Source organism: Xenia sp. Carnegie-2017, unplaced genomic scaffold (genome assembly GCF_021976095.1).
Source record: "Xenia sp. Carnegie-2017 unplaced genomic scaffold, XeniaSp_v1 HiC_scaffold_57, whole genome shotgun sequence".
NCBI lineage: Eukaryota > Metazoa > Cnidaria > Anthozoa > Malacalcyonacea > Xeniidae > Xenia > Xenia sp. Carnegie-2017.
In genome coordinates, this window is record NW_025813523.1 from 70,406 (window position 1) to 89,912 (window position 19,507).

The 19,507-nt window shown below is 32.4% G+C and overlaps 1 protein-coding gene and 1 long non-coding RNA gene across 3 annotated transcripts; both read right to left on the reverse strand.

Annotated features, from left to right (window-relative positions):
* Window positions 1-2,034: 2,034 nt before the first annotated feature.
* LOC124456613 lies at window positions 2,035-3,183 on the reverse strand. Its single transcript, XR_006952353.1, has 3 exons — window positions 3,098-3,183; window positions 2,549-2,740; window positions 2,035-2,220 (listed from the first exon to the last, which is right to left on the reverse strand). It is a non-coding gene; the product is annotated as an uncharacterized LOC124456613 (long non-coding RNA).
* Window positions 3,184-9,078: 5,895 nt separating this feature from the next.
* Window positions 9,079-15,738, reverse strand: LOC124456618 (protein O-linked-mannose beta-1,2-N-acetylglucosaminyltransferase 1-like). 2 transcript variants are annotated; one of them, XM_047007015.1, is made up of 10 exons: window positions 15,382-15,738; window positions 13,762-13,844; window positions 13,213-13,404; window positions 12,577-12,883; window positions 12,082-12,350; window positions 11,811-11,984; window positions 11,317-11,384; window positions 10,912-11,205; window positions 10,634-10,818; window positions 9,079-9,923 (listed from the first exon to the last, which is right to left on the reverse strand). In XM_047007015.1, the coding sequence occupies exons 1-10, from the start codon at window positions 15,647-15,649 to the stop codon at window positions 9,859-9,861; spliced, it is 1,905 nt and encodes a 634-aa protein (XP_046862971.1). In that variant the 5' UTR covers window positions 15,650-15,738; the 3' UTR covers window positions 9,079-9,858. The 2 variants fall into 2 exon arrangements, with proteins under 2 accessions (XP_046862971.1, XP_046862970.1); XM_047007014.1 differs by lacking the exon at window positions 9,079-9,923 and having other exon boundaries at window positions 10,228-10,818; window positions 15,382-15,730.
* Between the last annotated feature and the right edge of the window lie 3,769 nt (window positions 15,739-19,507).

Consider the following 19,507-nt stretch of genomic DNA (forward strand, 5'->3'; position numbering starts at 1 on the left):
ATTTTTAGGAATGAAAACAGGTTTTACGTTCATTGGTTTATGTTTATAAGGTGAAGCAGGTGATCCAACAATTAACACGTGATTATCCTTTAACCATAACCACATACTTTATGAAATCCTCGCATCGAGTACCAGATTCGTAAACATCTTATTTATTCCATGTTGTCCAACTTTAGCATGTTTCATTTCAATGTAAAATATATACGTTTTACCGGATGTCTCTGGAACAAAATCGTCCTTTTCTTACAAGGATTTTTACTGTGATCCAACGGCTCAGCCAACCTACAATAAAACAGTACAACCCATTTGCAGATAAATAAAAATTGTTTGGTAACTGAACAATGGAAATGTCAATATATATTCTTGAAAATTCACCTGGTCAACCGTTCGATCTCATTTTCATAATTTTGTTTGATAGCAAACTAACATTAAATTTAACGTTAGCGACATTATTTAAACTGCGTGTCTTGTAAAGAGATTCTTGAATGATAACATTTATATGCTGGCCTTTAGCGCCAAAATGGTACGTTCTTGAAATATCGGAATTATACACTCACGTCCCTTCTTGATCCTGTCATTCTCATCCATATATCCCAATCTATAAAATTATCAGGTTTGGGCCATTTTGGCTCAAGTTCATCTTTATAAAGACGTCGTTTTAGTAACCTGAGGATGGAAATAAATATTTTTCCATGAGCATCGAATATCTTATTTAAGTAAAGAAATTTTCTCTCGTGTTAGCAAAATCATTGGTTGTAATAATTTCACCATCCTAAACCTGCATTGTTTCTACACGATATAACATACAGGATCATTACATGATTGTAACCCTAAAAATAGAAATAACCTTTATCGATCTATTTTCACAAGGAACTGAACCATATAATTATAATAACGAAAACTTAAGTAATTTAAGGTTTTGCAGAAGAAGGTTTGAGATCGAACATTTCCACCTCTGAAAAAATGACTAGACAAAACAGACTCTCAAATTAAACTATTTCATGGACATTATTTGATGTTTTATTTTCACACCTCGTCAGAGATAAAGTTCGACAAAAAACAAAAGAATCAGAGACGTTCAAAATCAGTTAATAAAGTTGAAAACGAACTGAAATTTTTTGTGTAGCAAACACAAACCAACAAAAGAGTAAAAGACTAAAAAGAAGTAAAGAATGTTGTTAGCTTTGTTTATAATAAACCTGATCATTCCAGATATGCAAAGTACAAACTTTCAGTATCCATTAAAGGCAACAATTGATTAAAATAAATAAATATGTCCACAGATACGTCTAAATCTTCTTCCAAAATAATCATAACGAGCATTGGGATAAGCATTAAACGTCTCTGTCAGTGTTCTTTAATGCTGGGAGGAGAGAAAATAAATTTAAAAATAATAAAAAGATAGAAATTTGATTACATCGTAAAACACTCTCAAAGAAAAGTTACCAACCTGTGATATTCTAGCGTTCTTACAACTTATAGGAATATGCTGTACGACTTTCACATCATATAGCCTTAGCAGCTGGTTCTTCAAAGAAACCATCAATAAATACAGTAAATAACTTCTTTGCTCCATGAGCAGACAACATTGAACGTAAGCCACGATGAAGATATATGGCCTGTTACTAGCAATCACAGCAACAGGAATGTCTTGAATATTTTCTAACTTTAATGGTGTTGTTTTAATTTCAATTGAGCAGGATTATTGCCTAAAAAGTTAAGAACATATTTTGTCAGTTCTTCATATCGTTCTAAAATTAGCTGCAATAACAGTGATATCTTAATTTCTAAAATTTTTTCCATGGAGTTTTCTCAGTATTATTTTTCGAAGGTTTAATGCAGAATGTGAATGTGTAAAATTACTGCACAAATCGCTGTATCCAATCAAATACGAAATCTAATCCTACATGGATGTAACGAAAAGATACTTACAACTGCAACTTCCATAGACCTATCACAAAACGTTCTTCTTCGCTTTGACTCTTCACTGTCATCCCAAGCACATTGAGATTGTTTAGCAGGAACAAGGAACTGTAGCACGAGCAGTGACAGGCTCACCCCAGTTCGCTCTGTCTGCTGTGTGATGATGTTTCTCTGAGTAGTTCTGGCCACGTTTTGTGACGATAAATGACCAGCTATCCCGCCATTTTAGTTCATCAACATAAACACTACCAAACTTTTAAGCAAATTTCGAGCAGTTTATTTAAATGTAGCTTCATCCTATAAAAGGTAAAATAAATCAATGTCTGCAAATGATGGCGATGTTAAAAGCAATTTCATCCTATTAGGCATAAAATATTTAAATATCTGATAAATATGGCGATTTTTGACCTCGTCTTTTCAAGGACACGATGCATTATTGTAGTTTATATAACATATTTACATATTTACACCTTTCATAATGTTTTTGTCAACCAAGACGAATATCTTAGTCCATTTGAGTAGAAGAAAAATAAATGTAAAACAACATTTTGTGGAAAAGTTCAAGAATTTGACATAAGGTATTGATAAGCGACGTTTTGTGGTAATTTTAATTTAGCAAATTTACCTTTACTGCAAAACACATAATTCGTCCATCAGAAATCATATTTAAAAAAAGAACCAAGTTAGCACTCTCTTGTTTCGACCTAGATGTATCAAATACTTTCGTTGCCATCATTGCTCCTGTTGATTGATGAAGAACAGTGACATGGATACCTCTACTACGTGCAGCATTTGTATAGGTCTCTTCTTCCATAACCTTTTGTTGAATATACACTTTACTACAAGTTTGTTGGTATAGATCGTCTACGGTAGAGTCCTGAAGACTTTTGCCGTCGATGTTGACTGACGTTTTGACAACTTGGAGGTGTAGTCAACATCAACTTCAAAAGTCCTTCTCAAAAATTTACTAACTTGAACGATATTTATATAAAAATGTAACGGTGCTCCTGGGTTCAAACCCTATTTTAATCGCTCATTTATTTATAATTCTTATTTTTAACCATTCAATGATAAATATCTGTTAAAGACAACTTGAAATTGAATGTAATAATACCAACTTACAATTTTGAGAAAGGCATCGACAAATGTAGAAAGTAAATTCAGTATTATGTACCTTTGTTCCATTCACTAATACATATACATTATCTTTACTGGAGTGAACTTCAATGTTGATTATCTTACAACAATCTTCCTCATCTATATTAACAAAAATTTCTCTAAATCATTTTGTTGAATATTTTCAAAAATACTATGGGAGAGAAATGTGACTCTAAATAAAACAGGATCACCAATCTAATAAATAGGTTTAGAAAGAAGATGTAATAAGTTTATAAAAGGAGACTTTTTTGACACTCTCTTTTTTTTGCTTTACAAGTGCATTTGATGAAAAATATATAAAAAGCAATTTGCGTTGATTGTGCAATGGACATTGAAGTTGTAACATAAAGACATATCGTTCATTTTCATATATTCAAAATCTTTCTTTAATTTTTCGTTTGTTCGGTGGATACTAAGTACTAACGTTATTGCGAATGATGAATAGGGTTTCGTGTAAAAAGCGAACTCAATAGTAGTATTCTTATTATTTAAATATAAATCTGCCGTAAACTCTTTTCACAAGGAGCCGCAATTTCTCCGCTACTTTTTGAGAAATATCCGTTCCTTGATTTTAAATAATCTAAAAACTGGATTGCTTTATTTATTGAGTTTGAAAAAGGCTTTATTGAAAGTCGGAAAGTCGGCTCTTTAAAATCTTCTTTATTGCTAAAAATGACAGATCTAAATTAAAATGAGTTACTGCACCTATTGGTGATAGAAATATTTCCAAATGCCTTAGAGACACCTTGATTGGTGAAATATTATTCTTTAGGAGATTCATAACAAATGATTTTGTTTATTGAGTATTTTAAATTTGAAACCTTAAGATGTAAAAGATGTTTTTTTTTGTGTTTGCACAGAGTTATACGTACATACCAAATGTTTGAGGGAGCTCGACAGTGGCGCAACTAGAACGTTAATTGGGGGCGAGGGGTGCATAATCATATATTCCGTTATGCCCCACTGATTTCTTTGAAAGTAATTTGAATTTCAAACATATCAGTAGGACACAACTGAATATATGAATAAACCCTCCCCAATGAACTTTCTAGTTACGCCACTGGAACTCGATTAAATATAACATCTGGATAGACTAAATAACAGCACAGTGAAAATAACGCAAAAAAAACTTAATGGCAACTAGGTAAAAATTTTTCTTCATTTTCACCGTGATGTGTTAGTTAGTTGGCCGGTGGTGAAATTAGAATAATTACATAATGCACTTAAAGTCTAAGTGGTGTAAAAACAAAATTTTTAAAAGGCTTCATTTCAAACAGGTTACTTTTTATGTCTGTTATTTGAAACAACGTTACTCTACATTAGTTAATAACTCTATCTTACAATGATTAAACTACTTCTATTTGTACAAGATATTGCGTATGGATTTATCTGCTTCTTTACTAAATATGTTTAATTTAAATCAACGGAAAGCTATTAGGAAGTATAAAATATATTGTGACAATTATATTATAAGTATCTCTTAAATTAATCATTTAGTTACTTACACTTCACTTAATTCTTTACCACTTACAGGAAAAATATGAGAGCATATTTTAACAGTGAAAATATTGCATCTTCGCGTGGCAAACAGCGTATATCGAACATAACAATATCTAAGCAATTGTGAGCGACAAAATAATGCTTGTCAATATACTTACCCATATTAATGACTCTCTCTTCAAACTGTCCATTCTTTGGAAGTCCGTATAGATCATTTCTGTGCTTGGGTTTAATGTTCATAACAAATACGACATTCACCATTATTGTTAAAATCAAAATGAACACGAGCAGCCATTTGAAACATTTCCTTATTGATCTCTTCAGGCAAAATTCCAAGCTCGTAAAACAACGTATGTTAAATTTATGGGAAATATTTGTGGGATAAATCTGTTTAGCGTTCGGATTTGGCGTCCAAGACATAGTGGTTTACAGTACAAAATTTCCTGTGTTATGAGACACGTCAATGCAAGAATAATTCAAGCGCAGTGGGTGCAATATTAAAATATATTAACAGGCCTCCATTTCATTGGATAAAGCTGCTGTCGGGTTTATTGCCAGCCAGTTTTTTACCGATATCAATAAATTTCAATGAAAATAGGCACTCTTGACATCTGCTCCTCGTTTATCTTAAAGTCTCTTTGTTTAAAATGGTGAATTTAGTGAAAACAAAAAAATTCCCCAAGATTTTAAATCTGAACGAAAGTATTCATTTAGGCAAACACTGAAACAGTTCAAAACAAAACAAAAGCAGCAAGTTTATCTAAATATGCCACACGTGTTGTGTCAATAATTGCTTAAAAAGACAGACAACCTGCCAATAATATTTGAACGAAAACTTGCGCGGTTTCTTCGACTTACCAATGGAGTTCAATTGAATGAACAGGATCTTCTTGCGCTGTTTTCGGAATAACGAGCTTGCTTGACTAAAAATTATTTGAAATAAATCATCTGAATATGTCAAGTTCACTTGATCATACGCAACATGTTGGAGAAATTGCTTCAGCTCATAATCATGGAAATTACCAACTGCATGAGCTTGCACCTGTTTTCAAAGATATTGGCTCACAGTCAAGTAATATGAGAAATATCATGTAAGCATGCGTAGTTGACTTGACCAACTCTTCGTAATTAACAGATTTATGGTAAAGTTTAGAACTAGTTTATGATCAAAAACATAAATGTTTAAGTATGAATTTGGCTGCATACAGTGGTTTGAAAACAAGAAAAGATGTTTTTAATGATTATTTGCGTTTTTTTGTTCATTTTTTGCAACTGAATAAAAAAATGTTTTTATTTGTGTAACTTGGCAAAACACATTGTTCTAACATCCAAAATATTATTTATAAAATTCTCTCATTACAAATAAAGAAAATATGCAAGTTTTTAATTACCTGAAGATGAAGGAGAAACACAACTTTTTTTAAAATTACATTTTCATTTAAAAAAATTCTGCGTTTGTTTGACGAACGAAAACATTTTTTAAGTTATATCTTTGTTTGAAACATTCCTTTAAACAGTAAAGTGTTACAAATTTCATCAGGAATAACATCTGTAGCTGTTTTTTTTTAATAGAATTTTTTTGAAGATCTCGTTAGCCACCAAAACCGTTTGTTTTAAAACACGTGAATAGAAATTGGTCAACGTTACATGAGGTATTGCAAAATTTTTCGGTGCAGAGTCATGGCAGTGTGCTGGGTTTTTGAGAGTTTTTGAAAAGATAAGCCACCTTTTAAAAGTGAACCAAAGTCAAAATTTGCACAAGAGAATGCGTTATTTGTTTACTAATTTACGCAAAAAAGAAAAAATGTCTTAAATTTTGCTTTCACCAAGTCAAATGGAAAAGAAATGGAGTGCAAACAATGACCATTTATCAACTTAGTGTTCGTCTATACTAAATAAATATTTCATGATCGTCTCTTGCTCCCAATGGCTGCTGTCATTCTTACACCTCCACTTCGAAAATGGGAACAAAGTCGAGTACGGATATTTTCGATATTATTAAAGTCACATTTTAACGGATGGAATAATAGTACAATAATGTTAATGTTTCCTTCACACTTGTAAGAGTTTCTTGAGGAATTCATTTACGCGGAGAACGCTATCTTTACATGATCGCCGATATTACTTTTTAGTAGCAACTGGTGAAGAAGATATTTAGTAAATAGTTGGTTTGTCTGAATATTTGTCATCATAGTTTAAAGTGCTCAAGTCAAAGAAAATGTTGTCTATATTTACGTAATAAGATTTTCAGATAGTAGTGATAGTACAACAAGTACAATATGTCTTGGACGCCTAATCCGAACGCTAAACCATTTCACCGACAAATCCTTACTATACTTAAGGTTTAATCCCAAAGTAAGGTTATCAGAATATTACAATAACCCCCCTACCTTAAGTAAAATACTTCCACCCTCTTTAGTGGAAAAAAGAAACCCCTAATCATCCCTGGTAGACAACAATTGTCTATGAGACTCAGGGATTCTCTACTTAACTTTAAACAAAACAAGATATCAACGAACATTACCACGAACAGTCCTATCTCAGGACCACACGAACATGGACGATATACATGTACAAACACATAAAGGAAAATATATTCTTAATGATACATTCTAAAGGCCATGGTAATACAATTGATGTTGAAGTTCCTTCCAGTAAAGATAGTGTATATGTATCACTTGAGGGAACAAAGGTAAACACTCAGTCTGAACAAAGCAAGAAATTCTGTGTCTGTTCTTTCTATTTTTAAATTTCTAAGCATGTATGATAACCTTCTGCTAAAGATATCAGGAAGGCTTTAAGAAATATTTACCTTTAACAGCAAATAGAAACTTGTGAAAGAGAGAAATTGTTACTCAAAAGAGAAGGCAATAGTTACTTGTTAGAGAGAGCTTTATAATAGAGTGAATATTAAATTCAATACAAGTTTATGGAGGAGACTACTACAAATGATGCAGCTAGAGGTATCCATGTCACTGTTCTTCATCAATCAACTGGAGCAAAAATGGCAACCGGGATATTTGATACATATATGTCAAAAGAGGAGAGCACTAGCTTGGTTCATTTTTTAAATATGGTTTCTGATGGACGAATTTTGTGCTTTGCAATTAAGGTAAGTTTGCCAAACGAGCTAACTTATAAAGATAGTTTATCATATGAGATTGTTCAGTTCTTCCCCTGTTTTAAATTCTATTTTTATTCATCTTAGATATAACGAACTATACAGTATAGTAACAAGATACTGTATATTATTATGCCATTTGCGAAGTTTGTTTTACTAATTCAAACAGATTTTTATGAAATATGTAAATTTGAAATGTTACTGAACATTACATTATACGTAGCTACAACGAACATCTGACGTCATCGAAACACGTCAACAGACTTCAATGTGAAACATCGCCATAATTAGCAGACATTGATTTATTTTACCTTTTATAGGATGAAGCTACATTTAACTTGAAGAAAAGTGCTCGAAATTTGCTTAAAAGTCTTTGTAGTGTTTATATTTATGAACTAAAATGGCGGGAAAGCTGGTCAATTATTGTCACAAAACGTGGCCAGAAATACTTAGAGAAACATCATCACACAACAGACATATCAAACTGGGATGAGCCTGTCACTGCTCGTGCTACACTTCCTCTTATTCCTGCTGAACAATATTAATGTGCTTGCGATGACAGTGAAGAGTCAAAGCGAAGAAGAATGTTTTGTGATAAGATCAAAGGCTATGGAAGTGTATGCAGTTGAAAGCATCTTTTCGTTACATCCATGTAGGATTTGATTTCTTACTTAATTGAACGTACAGCGATGTGTTCAGTAATTTTGCACATTCACATTGTACATTAAATCCTTGAGAAAATATTCTGAGAATACTCTATGGAAAAAATTTTAGAAATAAAGATATCATTGTTATTGCAACTAATGTTAGAACGATATTAAGAACTGACAGAATATGTTCTTAAATGTTGTAGGCAATAATCCTGCTCCAATTGAAATTAAAACAACACCGTTAAAGTAAGAAAAAATTGCACAAAATTCCTGTTGCCGTGAATGCTAGTAACAGCCCATATTATCTTTATCGTGGCTTACGTTCAATGTTGTCAGCTCATGGAGCAAAGAAGGAGTTATTTACTGTATTTATTGATGGTTTCTTTGAAGAACCAGTTGCTGTGGCAAGGCTATATGATGTGAAAGTCGTACAGCATATTCCTATTTGCTGTAAGAACGCTAGAATATCACAGGTGGGTAAGGTTTTTTCTTTGAGAGTGTTTACACGATGTAATCAAAGTTCCATCGTTCCTTTTATTATTTTTTAAATGTATTTTCTCTCCCTCCCAGCACTACAAGCGAACACTGACAGAGACGTTTAATGCTTATTCCAATGCTCAGTAAATGGTTATTTTGGAAGAATATTTAGAAGTATCTTTGGACATATTTAGTTACCTTACTTAATTTTTGCCTTTAATGGATTTAGATGAATGTTTGTTCTGTATATCGGCGTGGAATGAGCAGGTTTGTTATAAACAAAAGCTTACAAAATGTAAAACATCATTCTGCTTCTACTACTTTTTACACTCGTTTTTTGCTATTTGTTTAATACACAACAAAGTTTCAATTCGTTTTTAACTAGATGAACGGGGTTTTGAATGTCTCCGATTTTTTTGCCTTTTCTGGATTCAAATTTATCTCTGACGAGAGTGTAGAATGTAAATTAAATAAATGTCAAAATGTTTTTCATATGATAATGGAAATGAAAATCTCTGTACAAGTATCTGTAATAAAAAGTTACCTTGAAAACTGAAGCAAACCCTCCTTTTTCCATTTGCAACACTTCAAATTCAATCCGAACTGTTGATTTTCTCGATACATAGCCGAAATATATAGGCATCGAATCAGGATACTCGTCTCCATCATAACAGCTATGTTGTTTTCTCCCTTGATCTTTTTCAGCGTCAAGCTCGTCTGAAGTGATGTTGCTTAAAGAGTGCGACATGAGATTTGATGAGATGAAAGGATGTCCGAGTAGCTGCTGTGCTAAACATGGGTTAAGGCTCTCCCGATATAGACATCTATACAAGGTTTTTGACATTCAAAGACAGTAGCCATAAATTATTCGTCTCTTTATTGCTTGTTTATCTCATGGTCTTCATTTTTTCAAGTGGAAGCTTTGAGTGAAAGTTTTCATGCATGCTAGCTATCTAATCATTATATTAACAAATACATATTCAAAGAAGGGTAACTTTCTTCTTGACACTGCGACTCAACGAAAAGGACTTAGAGGTCAAAAAGGAGCTTTGCAATGTATCCAAAGACCAAACCCTTTTTCCTTGCATCATACCCTAATGGCAAAAATTTGAGAAAATAGCAAATAATAAGTCTTTATATATATTTATTGAGCTAAACGAAAATTGTTCACATTTTTTTTTTACCTGTGAAAGAACGTAAACTAATTATTCCACAATCTCATGGAGCACCCCCATTCTCTGTTGGCACTTGTACTATACATCGTCAATAGCATTCCTTAGAGTACTCTTCTCACAATACCCCAACTGTATATACAAAGTTTGCAGAGTAAACTTTGAATTTTCTTGTAAATCTAATGTGGTGATTGCTTCCTGTTCACTTTCGAAATCAGATCACGTATACATCTACTCATTTTTATTTATTAAAATGTTGTACATCGAAAATGAATGTTTGTGCGATACGAAAAATTTATGGTCTTTAAATTGTTACTGTGTAATGTGATGTCGCAGTGGTGTTTCTGCACGATGATAAAGTGAAATATCTCAAGAAATAAAATAAAGTAAATCTATTTATGAAGATATTACCTCATTTCAATCAAATGCTCTATGTGCAATAAAATCGGAAACTACATGGTAAAATTTCGTTTCATAGCCGCTTTAAAGATTTTAATGCACTTAATGAATCCCCTTTAATTTTTTAGGAATGAAAACAGGTTTTACGTTCATTGGTTTATGTTTGGCATAAGGTGAAGCAGGTGATCCAACAATTAACACGTGATTATCCTTTAACCATAATCTCCACATACTTTTATGAAATCCTCGAGCATCTGAGTACCAGATTCGTAAACATCTCGCTATATTATTCCATGTTGTCCAGTCTTTAGCATGTTTCATTTCAATGTAAAATATATACGTTTTACCGGATGTCTCTGGAACAAAATCGTCCTTGTTCTTACAAGGATTTTTACTGTGATCCAACGGCTCAGCCAACCTACAATAAAACAGTACAACCCATTTGCAGATAAATAAAAATTGTTTGGTAACTGAACAATGGAAATGTCAATATATATTCTTGAAAATTCACCTGGTCAACCGTTCGATCTCATTTTCATAATTCTTGTTTGATAGCAAACTAACATTAAATTTAACGTTAGCGACATTATTTAAACTGCGTGTCTTGTAAAGAGATTCTTGAATGATAACATTTATATGCTGGCCTTTAGCGCCAAAATGGTACGTTCTTGAAATATCCGGAATTATACACTCACGTCCCTTCTTGATCCTGTCATTCCTCATCCATATATCCCAATCTATAAAATTATCAGGTTTGGGCCATTTTGGCTCAAGTTCATCTTTATAAAGACGTCGTTTTAGTAACCTGAGGATGGAAATAAATATTTTTTCCATGAGCATCGAATATCTTATTTAAGTAAAAAGAGAATTTTTCTCTCGTGTTAGCAAAATCATTGGTTGTAATAAAAATTCTCACCATCCTAAACCTGGCATTGTTTCTACACGATATAACATAGCAGGATCATTACACGTGTGATTGTAACCCTAAAAAATAGAAATAATTTCTTTATCGATCTATTTTGCGACACACAAGGAACTGAACCATATCAAACGCAATTATAATAACGAAAACTTAAGGGTAATTTAAGAGTTTCACTGCAGAAGAAGGTTTTGAGATCGAACATTTCTGCACCCTCGTGACAAAAAAAAACTGGACTAGACAAAAACAATGGGAGACTCTCAAATTAAACTATTTCATGGACATTATTTTGATGTTTTATTTACATTCTGCACCCTCGTCAGAGATAAAGTAGACTCGACAAAAAAAACAAAAAGAATCAGAGACGTTCAAAATCACGTTAATAAAGTTGAAAACGAACTGAAATTTTTTTGTGTAGCAAACACAAACCAACAAAAGAGTAAAAGACTAAAAAGAAGTAAAGAATGTTGTTAGCTTTGTTTATAATAAACCTGATCATTCCACGCCGATATGCAGTACAAACTTTCATCTGTATCCATTAAAGGCAACAATTGATTAAAATAAATAAATATGTCCACAGATACGTCTAAATCTTCTTCCAAAATAATCATATAACGAGCATTGGGATAAGCATTAAACGTCTCTGTCAGTGTTCGCTTGTAATGCTGGGAGGGAGAGAAAATAAATTTAAAAAAATAATAAAAAAAAGATAGAAATTTGATTACATCGTAAAAACACTCTCAAAGAAAAAGCCTTACCAACCTGTGATATTCTAGCGTTCTTACAACTTATAGGAATATGCTGTACGACTTTCACATCATATAGCCTTACCACAGCAGCTGGTTCTTCAAAGAAACCATCAATAAATACAGTAAATAACTCCTTCTTTGCTCCATGAGCAGACAACATTGAACGTAAGCCACGATGAAGATAATATGGCCTGTTACTAGCAATCACAGCAACAGGAATGTCTTGAATATTTTCTAACTTTAATGGTGTTGTTTTAATTTCAATTGGAGCAGGATTATTGCCTACAAAAGTTAAGAACATATTTTGTCAGTTCTTCATATCGTTCTAAAATTAGCTGCAATAACAGTGATATCTTAATTTCTAAAATTTTTTCCATGGAGTTTTCTCAGTATTATTTTTCGAAGGTTTAATGCAGAATGTGAATGTGTAAAATTACTGCACAAATCGCTGTACTTCCAATCAAATACGAAATCTAATCCTACATGGATGTAACGAAAAGATACTTACAACTGCATAAACTTCCATAGCCTTCGAACCTATCACAAAACGTTCTTCTTCGCTTTGACTCTTCACTGTCATCCCAAGCACATTGAGATTGTTTAGCAGGAACAAGGGGAACTGTAGCACGAGCAGTGACAGGCTCACCCCAGTTCGCTCTGTCTGCTGTGTGATGATGTTTCTCTGAGTAGTTCTGGCCACGTTTTGTGACGATAAATGACCAGCTATCCCGCCATTTTAGTTCATCAACATAAACACTACCAAAACTTTTAAGCAAATTTCGAGCAGTTTCCTTTAATTTAAATGTAGCTTCATCCTATAAAAGGTAAAATAAATCAATGTCTGCAAATGATGGCGATGTTAAAAGCAATTTCATCCTATTAGGCATAAAATATTTAAATATCTGATAAATATGGCGATTTTTGACCTCGTCTTTTCAAGGACACGATGCATTATTGTAGTTTATATAACATATTTACATATTTACACCTTTCATAATGTTTTTGTCAACCAAGACGAATATCTTAGTCCATTTGAGTAGAAGAAAAATAAATGTAAAACAACATTTTTGTGGAAAAGTTCAAGAATTTGACATAAGGTACTGATAAGCGACGTTTTGTGGTAATTTTAATTTAGCAAATTTACCTTTACTGCAAAACACATAATTCGTCCATCAGAAATCATATTTAAAAAAAGAACCAAGTTAGCACTCTCTTGTTTCGACCTAGATGTATCAAATACTTTCGTTGCCATCATTGCTCCTGTTGATTGATGAAGAACAGTGACATGGATACCTCTACTACGTGCAGCATTTGTATAGGTCTCTTCTTCCATAACCTTTTGTTGAATATACACTTTACTACAAGTTTGTTGGTATAGATCGTCTACGGTAGAGTCCTGAAGACTTTTGCCGTCGATGTTGACTGACGTTTTGACAACTTGGAGGTGTAGTCAACATCAACTTCAAAAGTCCTTCTCAAAAATTTACTAACTTGAACGATATTTATATAAAAATGTAACGGTGCTCCTGGGTTCAAACCCTATTTTAATCGCTCATTTATTTATAATTCTTATTTTTAACCATTCAATGATAAATATCTGTTAAAGACAACTTGAAATTGAATGTAATAATACCAACTTACAATTTTGAGAAAGGCATCGACAAATGTAGAAAGTAAATTCAGTATTATGTACCTTTGTTCCATTCACTAATACATATACATTATCTTTACTGGAGTGAACTTCAATGTTGATTATCTTACAACAATCTTCCTCATCTATATTAACAAAAAAATTTCTCTAAATCATTTTGTTGAATATTTTCAAAAATACTATGGGAGAGAAATGTGACTCTAAATAAAACAGGATCACCAATCTAATAAATAGGTTTAGAAAGAAGATGTAATAAGTTTATAAAAGGAGACTTTTTTGACACTCTCTTTTTTTTGCTTTACAAGTGCATTTGATGAAAAAATATATAAAAAGCAATTTGCGTTGATTGTGCAATGGACATTGAAGTTGTAACATAAAGACATATCGTTCATTTTCATATATTCAAAAATCTTTCTTTAATTTTTTCGTTTGTTCGGTGGATACTAAGTACTAACGTTATTGCGAATGATGAATAGGGTTTCGTGTAAAAAGCGAACTCAATAGTAGTATTCTTATTATTTAAATATAAATCTGCCGTAAACTCTTTTCACAAGGAGCCGCAATTTCTCCGCTACTTTTTGAGAAATATCCGTTCCTTGATTTTAAATAATCTAAAAACTGGATTGCTTTATTTATTGAGTTTGAAAAAGGCTTTATTGAAAGTCGGAAAGTCGGCTCTTTAAAATCTTCTTTATTGCTAAAAATGACAGATCTAAATTAAAATGAGTCACTGCACCTATTGGTGATAGAAATATTTCCAAATGCCTTAGAGACACCTTGATTGGTGAAATATTATTCTTTAGGAGATTCATAACAAATGATTTTGTTTATAAAGTATTTTAAATTTGAAACCTTAAGATGTAAAAGATGTTTTTTTTGTGTTTGCACAGAGTTATACGTACATACCAAATGTTTGAGGGAACTCGACAGTGGCGCAACTAGAATCATATATTCCGTTATGCCCCACTGATTTGATTGAAAGTAATTTGAATTTCAAACATATCAGTAGGACACAACTGAATATATAAATAAACCCTCCCCAATTAACTTTCTAGTTGCGCCACTGGAACTCGATTAAATATAACATCTGGATAGACCAAATAACAGCACAGTGAAAATAACGCAAAAAAAACTTAATGGCAACTGTGTAAAATTTTTTCTTCATTTTCTCCGTGATATGTTAGTTAGTTGGCCGGTGGTGAAATTAGAATAATTACATATTGCACTTAAAGTCTCAGTGGTGTAAAAACAAAATTTTTAAAAGGCTTCATTTCAACACAGATTACTTTTTATGTCTGTTATTTGAAACAACGTTACTCTACATTAGTTAATAACTCTATCTTACAATGATTAAACTACTTCTATTTGTACAAGATATTGCGTATGGATTTATCTGCTTCTTTACTAAATATGTTTAATTTAAATCAACGGAAAGCTATTAGGAAGTATAAAATATATTGTGACAATTATATTATAAGTATCTCTTAAATTAATCATTTAGTTACTTACACTTCACTTAATTCTTTACCACTTACAGGAAAAATATGAGAGCATATTTTAACAGTGAAAATATTGCATCTTCGCGTGGCAAACAGCGTATATCGAACATAACAATATCTAAGCAATTGTGAGCGACAAAATAATGCTTGTCAATATACTTACCCATATTAATGACTCTCTTCTCTTCAAACTGTCCATTCTTTGGAAGTCCGTATAGATCATTTCTGTGCTTGGGTTTAATGTTCATAACAAATACGACATTCACCATTATTGTTAAAATCAAAATGAACACGAGCAGCCATTTGAAACATTTCCTTATTGATCTCTTCAGGCAAAAATTCCAAGCTCGTGTAAAACAACGTATGTTAAATTTATGGGAAATATTTGTGGGATAAATCTGTTTAGCGTTCGGATTTGGCGTCCAAGACATAGTGGTTTACAGTACAAAATTTCCTGTGTTATGAGACACGTCAATGCAAGAATAATTCAAGCGCAGTGGGTGCAATATTAAAATATATTAACAGGCCTCCATTTCATTGGATAAAGCTGCTGTCGGGTTTATTGCCAGCCAGTTTTTTACCGATATCAATAAATTTCAATGAAAATAGGCACTCTTGACATCTGCTCCTCGTTTATCTTAAAGTCTCTTTGTTTAAAATGGTGAATTTAGTGAAAACAAAAAAAATTCCCCAAGATTTTAAATCTGAACGAAAGTATTCATTTAGGCAAACACTGAAATAGTTCAAAACAAAACGAAAGCAGCAAGTTTATCTAAATATGCCACACGTGTTGTGTCAATAATTGCTTAAAAAGACAGACAACCTGCCAATAATATTTGAACGAAAACTTGCGCGGTTTCTTCGACTTACCAATGGAGTTCAATTGAATGAACAGGATCTTCTTGCGCTGTTTTCGGAATAACGAGCTTGCTTGACTAAAAATTATTTGAAATAAATCATCTGAATATGTCAAGTTCACTTGATCATACGCAACATGTTGGAGAAATTGCTTCAGCTCATAATCATGGAAATTACCAACTGCATGAGCTTGCACCTGTTTTCAAAGATATTGGCTCACAGTCAAGTAATATGAGAAATATCATGTAAGCATGCGTAGTTGACTTGACCAACTCTTCGTAATTAACAGATTTATGGTAAAGTTTAGAACTAGTTTATGATCAAAAACATAAATGTTTAAGTATGAATTTGGCTGCATACAGTGGTTTGAAAACAAGAAAAGATGTTTTTAATGATTATTTGCGTTTTTTTGTTCATTTTTTGCAACTGAATAAAAAAATGTTTTTATTTGTGTAACTTGGCAAAACACATTGTTCTAACATCCAAAATATTATTTATAAAATTCTCTCATTACAAATAAAGAAAATATGCAAGTTTTTAATTACCTGAAGATGAAGGAGAAACACAACTTTTTTTAAAATTACATTTTCATTTAAAAAAATTCTGCGTTTGTTTGACGAACGAAAACATTTTTTAAGTTATATCTTTGTTTGAAACATTCCTTTAAACAGTAAAGTGTTACAAATTTCATCAGGAATAACATCTGTAGCTGTTTTTTTTTAATAGAATTTTTTTGAAGATCTCGTTAGCCACCAAAACCGTTTGTTTTAAAACACGTGAATAGAAATTGGTCAACGTTACATGAGGTATTGCAAAATTTTTCGGTGCAGAGTCATGGCAGTGTGCTGGGTTTTTGAGAGTTTTTGAAAAGATAAGCCACCTTTTAAAAGTGAACCAAAGTCAAAATTTGCACAAGAGAATGCGTTATTTGTTTACTAATTTACGCAAAAAAGAAAAAATGTCTTAAATTTTGCTTTCACCAAGTCAAATGGAAAAGAAATGGAGTGCAAACAATGACCATTTATCAACTTAGTGTTCGTCTATACTAAATAAATATTTCATGATCGTCTCTTGCTCCCAATGGCTGCTGTCATTCTTACACCTCCACTTCGAAAATGGGAACAAAGTCGAGTACGGATATTTTCGATATTATTAAAGTCACATTTTAACGGATGGAATAATAGTACAATAATGTTAATGTTTCCTTCACACTTGTAAGAGTTTCTTGAGGAATTCATTTACGCGGAGAACGCTATCTTTACATGATCGCCGATATTACTTTTTTAGTAGCAACTGGTGAAGAAGATATTTAGTAAATAGTTGGTTTGTCTGAATATTTGTCATCATAGTTTAAAGTGCTCAAGTCAAAGAAAATGTTGTCTATATTTACGTAATAAGATTTTCAGATAGTAGTGATAGTACAACAAGTACAATATGTCTTGGACGCCTAATCCGAACGCTAAACCATTTCACCGACAAATCCTTACTATACTTAAGGTTTAATCCCAAAGTAAGGTTATCAGAATATTACAATAACCCCCCTACCTTAAGTAAAATACTTCCACCCTCTTTAGTGGAAAAAAGAAACCCCTAATCATCCCTGGTAGACAACAATTGTCTATGAGACTCAGGGATTCTCTACTTAACTTTAAACAAAACAAGATATCAACGAACATTACCACGAACAGTCCTATCTCAGGACCACACGAACATGGACGATATACATGTACAAACACATAAAGGAAAATATATTCTTAATGATACATTCTAAAGGCCATGGTAATACAATTGATGTTGAAGTTCCTTCCAGTAAAGATAGTGTATATGTATCACTTGAGGGAACAAAGGTAAACACTCAGTCTGAACAAAGCAAGAAATTCTGTGTCTGTTCTTTCTATTTTTAAATTTCTAAGCATGTATGATAACCTTCTGCTAAAGATATCAGGAAGGCTTTAAGAAATATTTACCTTTAACAGCAAATAGAAACTTGTGAAAGAGAGAAATTGTTACTCAAAAGAGAAGGCAATAGTTACTTGTTAGAGAGAGCTTTATAATAGAGTGAATATTAAATTCAATACAAGTTTATGGAGGAGACTACTACAAATGATGCAGCTAGAGGTATCCATGTCACTGTTCTTCATCAATCAACTGGAGCAAAATGGCAACCGGGATATTTGATACATATATGTCAAAAGAGGAGAGCACTAGCTTGGTTCATTTTTTAAATATGGTTTCTGATGGACGAATTTTGTGCTTTGCAATTAAGGTAAGTTTGCCAAACGAGCTAACTTATAAAGATAGTTTATCATATGAGATTGTTCAGTTCTTTCCCTGTTTTAAATTCTATTTTTATTCATCTTAGATATAACGAACTATACAGTATAGTAACAAGATACTGTATATTATTATGCCATTTGCGAAGTTTGTTTTACTAATTCAAACAGATTTTTATGAAATATGTAAATTTGAAATGTTACTGAACATTACATTATACGTAGCTACAACGAACATCTGACGTCATCGAAACACGTCAACAGACTTCAATGTGAAACATCGCCATAATTAGCAGACATTGATTTATTTTACCTTTTATAGGATGAAGCTACATTTAACTTGAAGAAAAGTGCTCGAAATTTGCTTAAAAGTCTTTGTAGTGTTTATATTTATGAACTAAAATGGCGGGAAAGCTGGTCAATTATTGTCACAAAACGTGGCCAGAAATACTTAGAGAAACATCATCACACAACAGACATATCAAACTGGGATGAGCCTGTCACTGCTCGTGCTACACTTCCTCTTATTCCTGCTGAACAATATTAATGTGCTTGCGATGACAGTGAAGAGTCAAAGCGAAGAAGAATGTTTTGTGATAAGATCAAAGGCTATGGAAGTGTATGCAGTTGAAAGCATCTTTTCGTTACATCCATGTAGGATTTGATTTCTTACTTAATTGAACGTACAGCGATGTGTTCAGTAATTTTGCACATTCACATTGTACATTAAATCCTTGAGAAAATATTCTGAGAATACTCTATGGAAAAAATTTTAGAAATAAAGATATCATTGTTATTGCAACTAATGTTAGAACGATATTAAGAACTGACAGAATATGTTCTTAAATGTTGTAGGCAATAATCCTGCTCCAATTGAAATTAAAACAACACCGTTAAAGTAAGAAAAAATTGCACAAAATTCCTGTTGCCGTGAATGCTAGTAACAGCCCATATTATCTTTATCGTGGCTTACGTTCAATGTTGTCAGCTCATGGAGCAAAGAAGGAGTTATTTACTGTATTTATTGATGGTTTCTTTGAAGAACCAGTTGCTGTGGCAAGGCTATATGATGTGAAAGTCGTACAGCATATTCCTATTTGCTGTAAGAACGCTAGAATATCACAGGTGGGTAAGGTTTTTTCTTTGAGAGTGTTTACA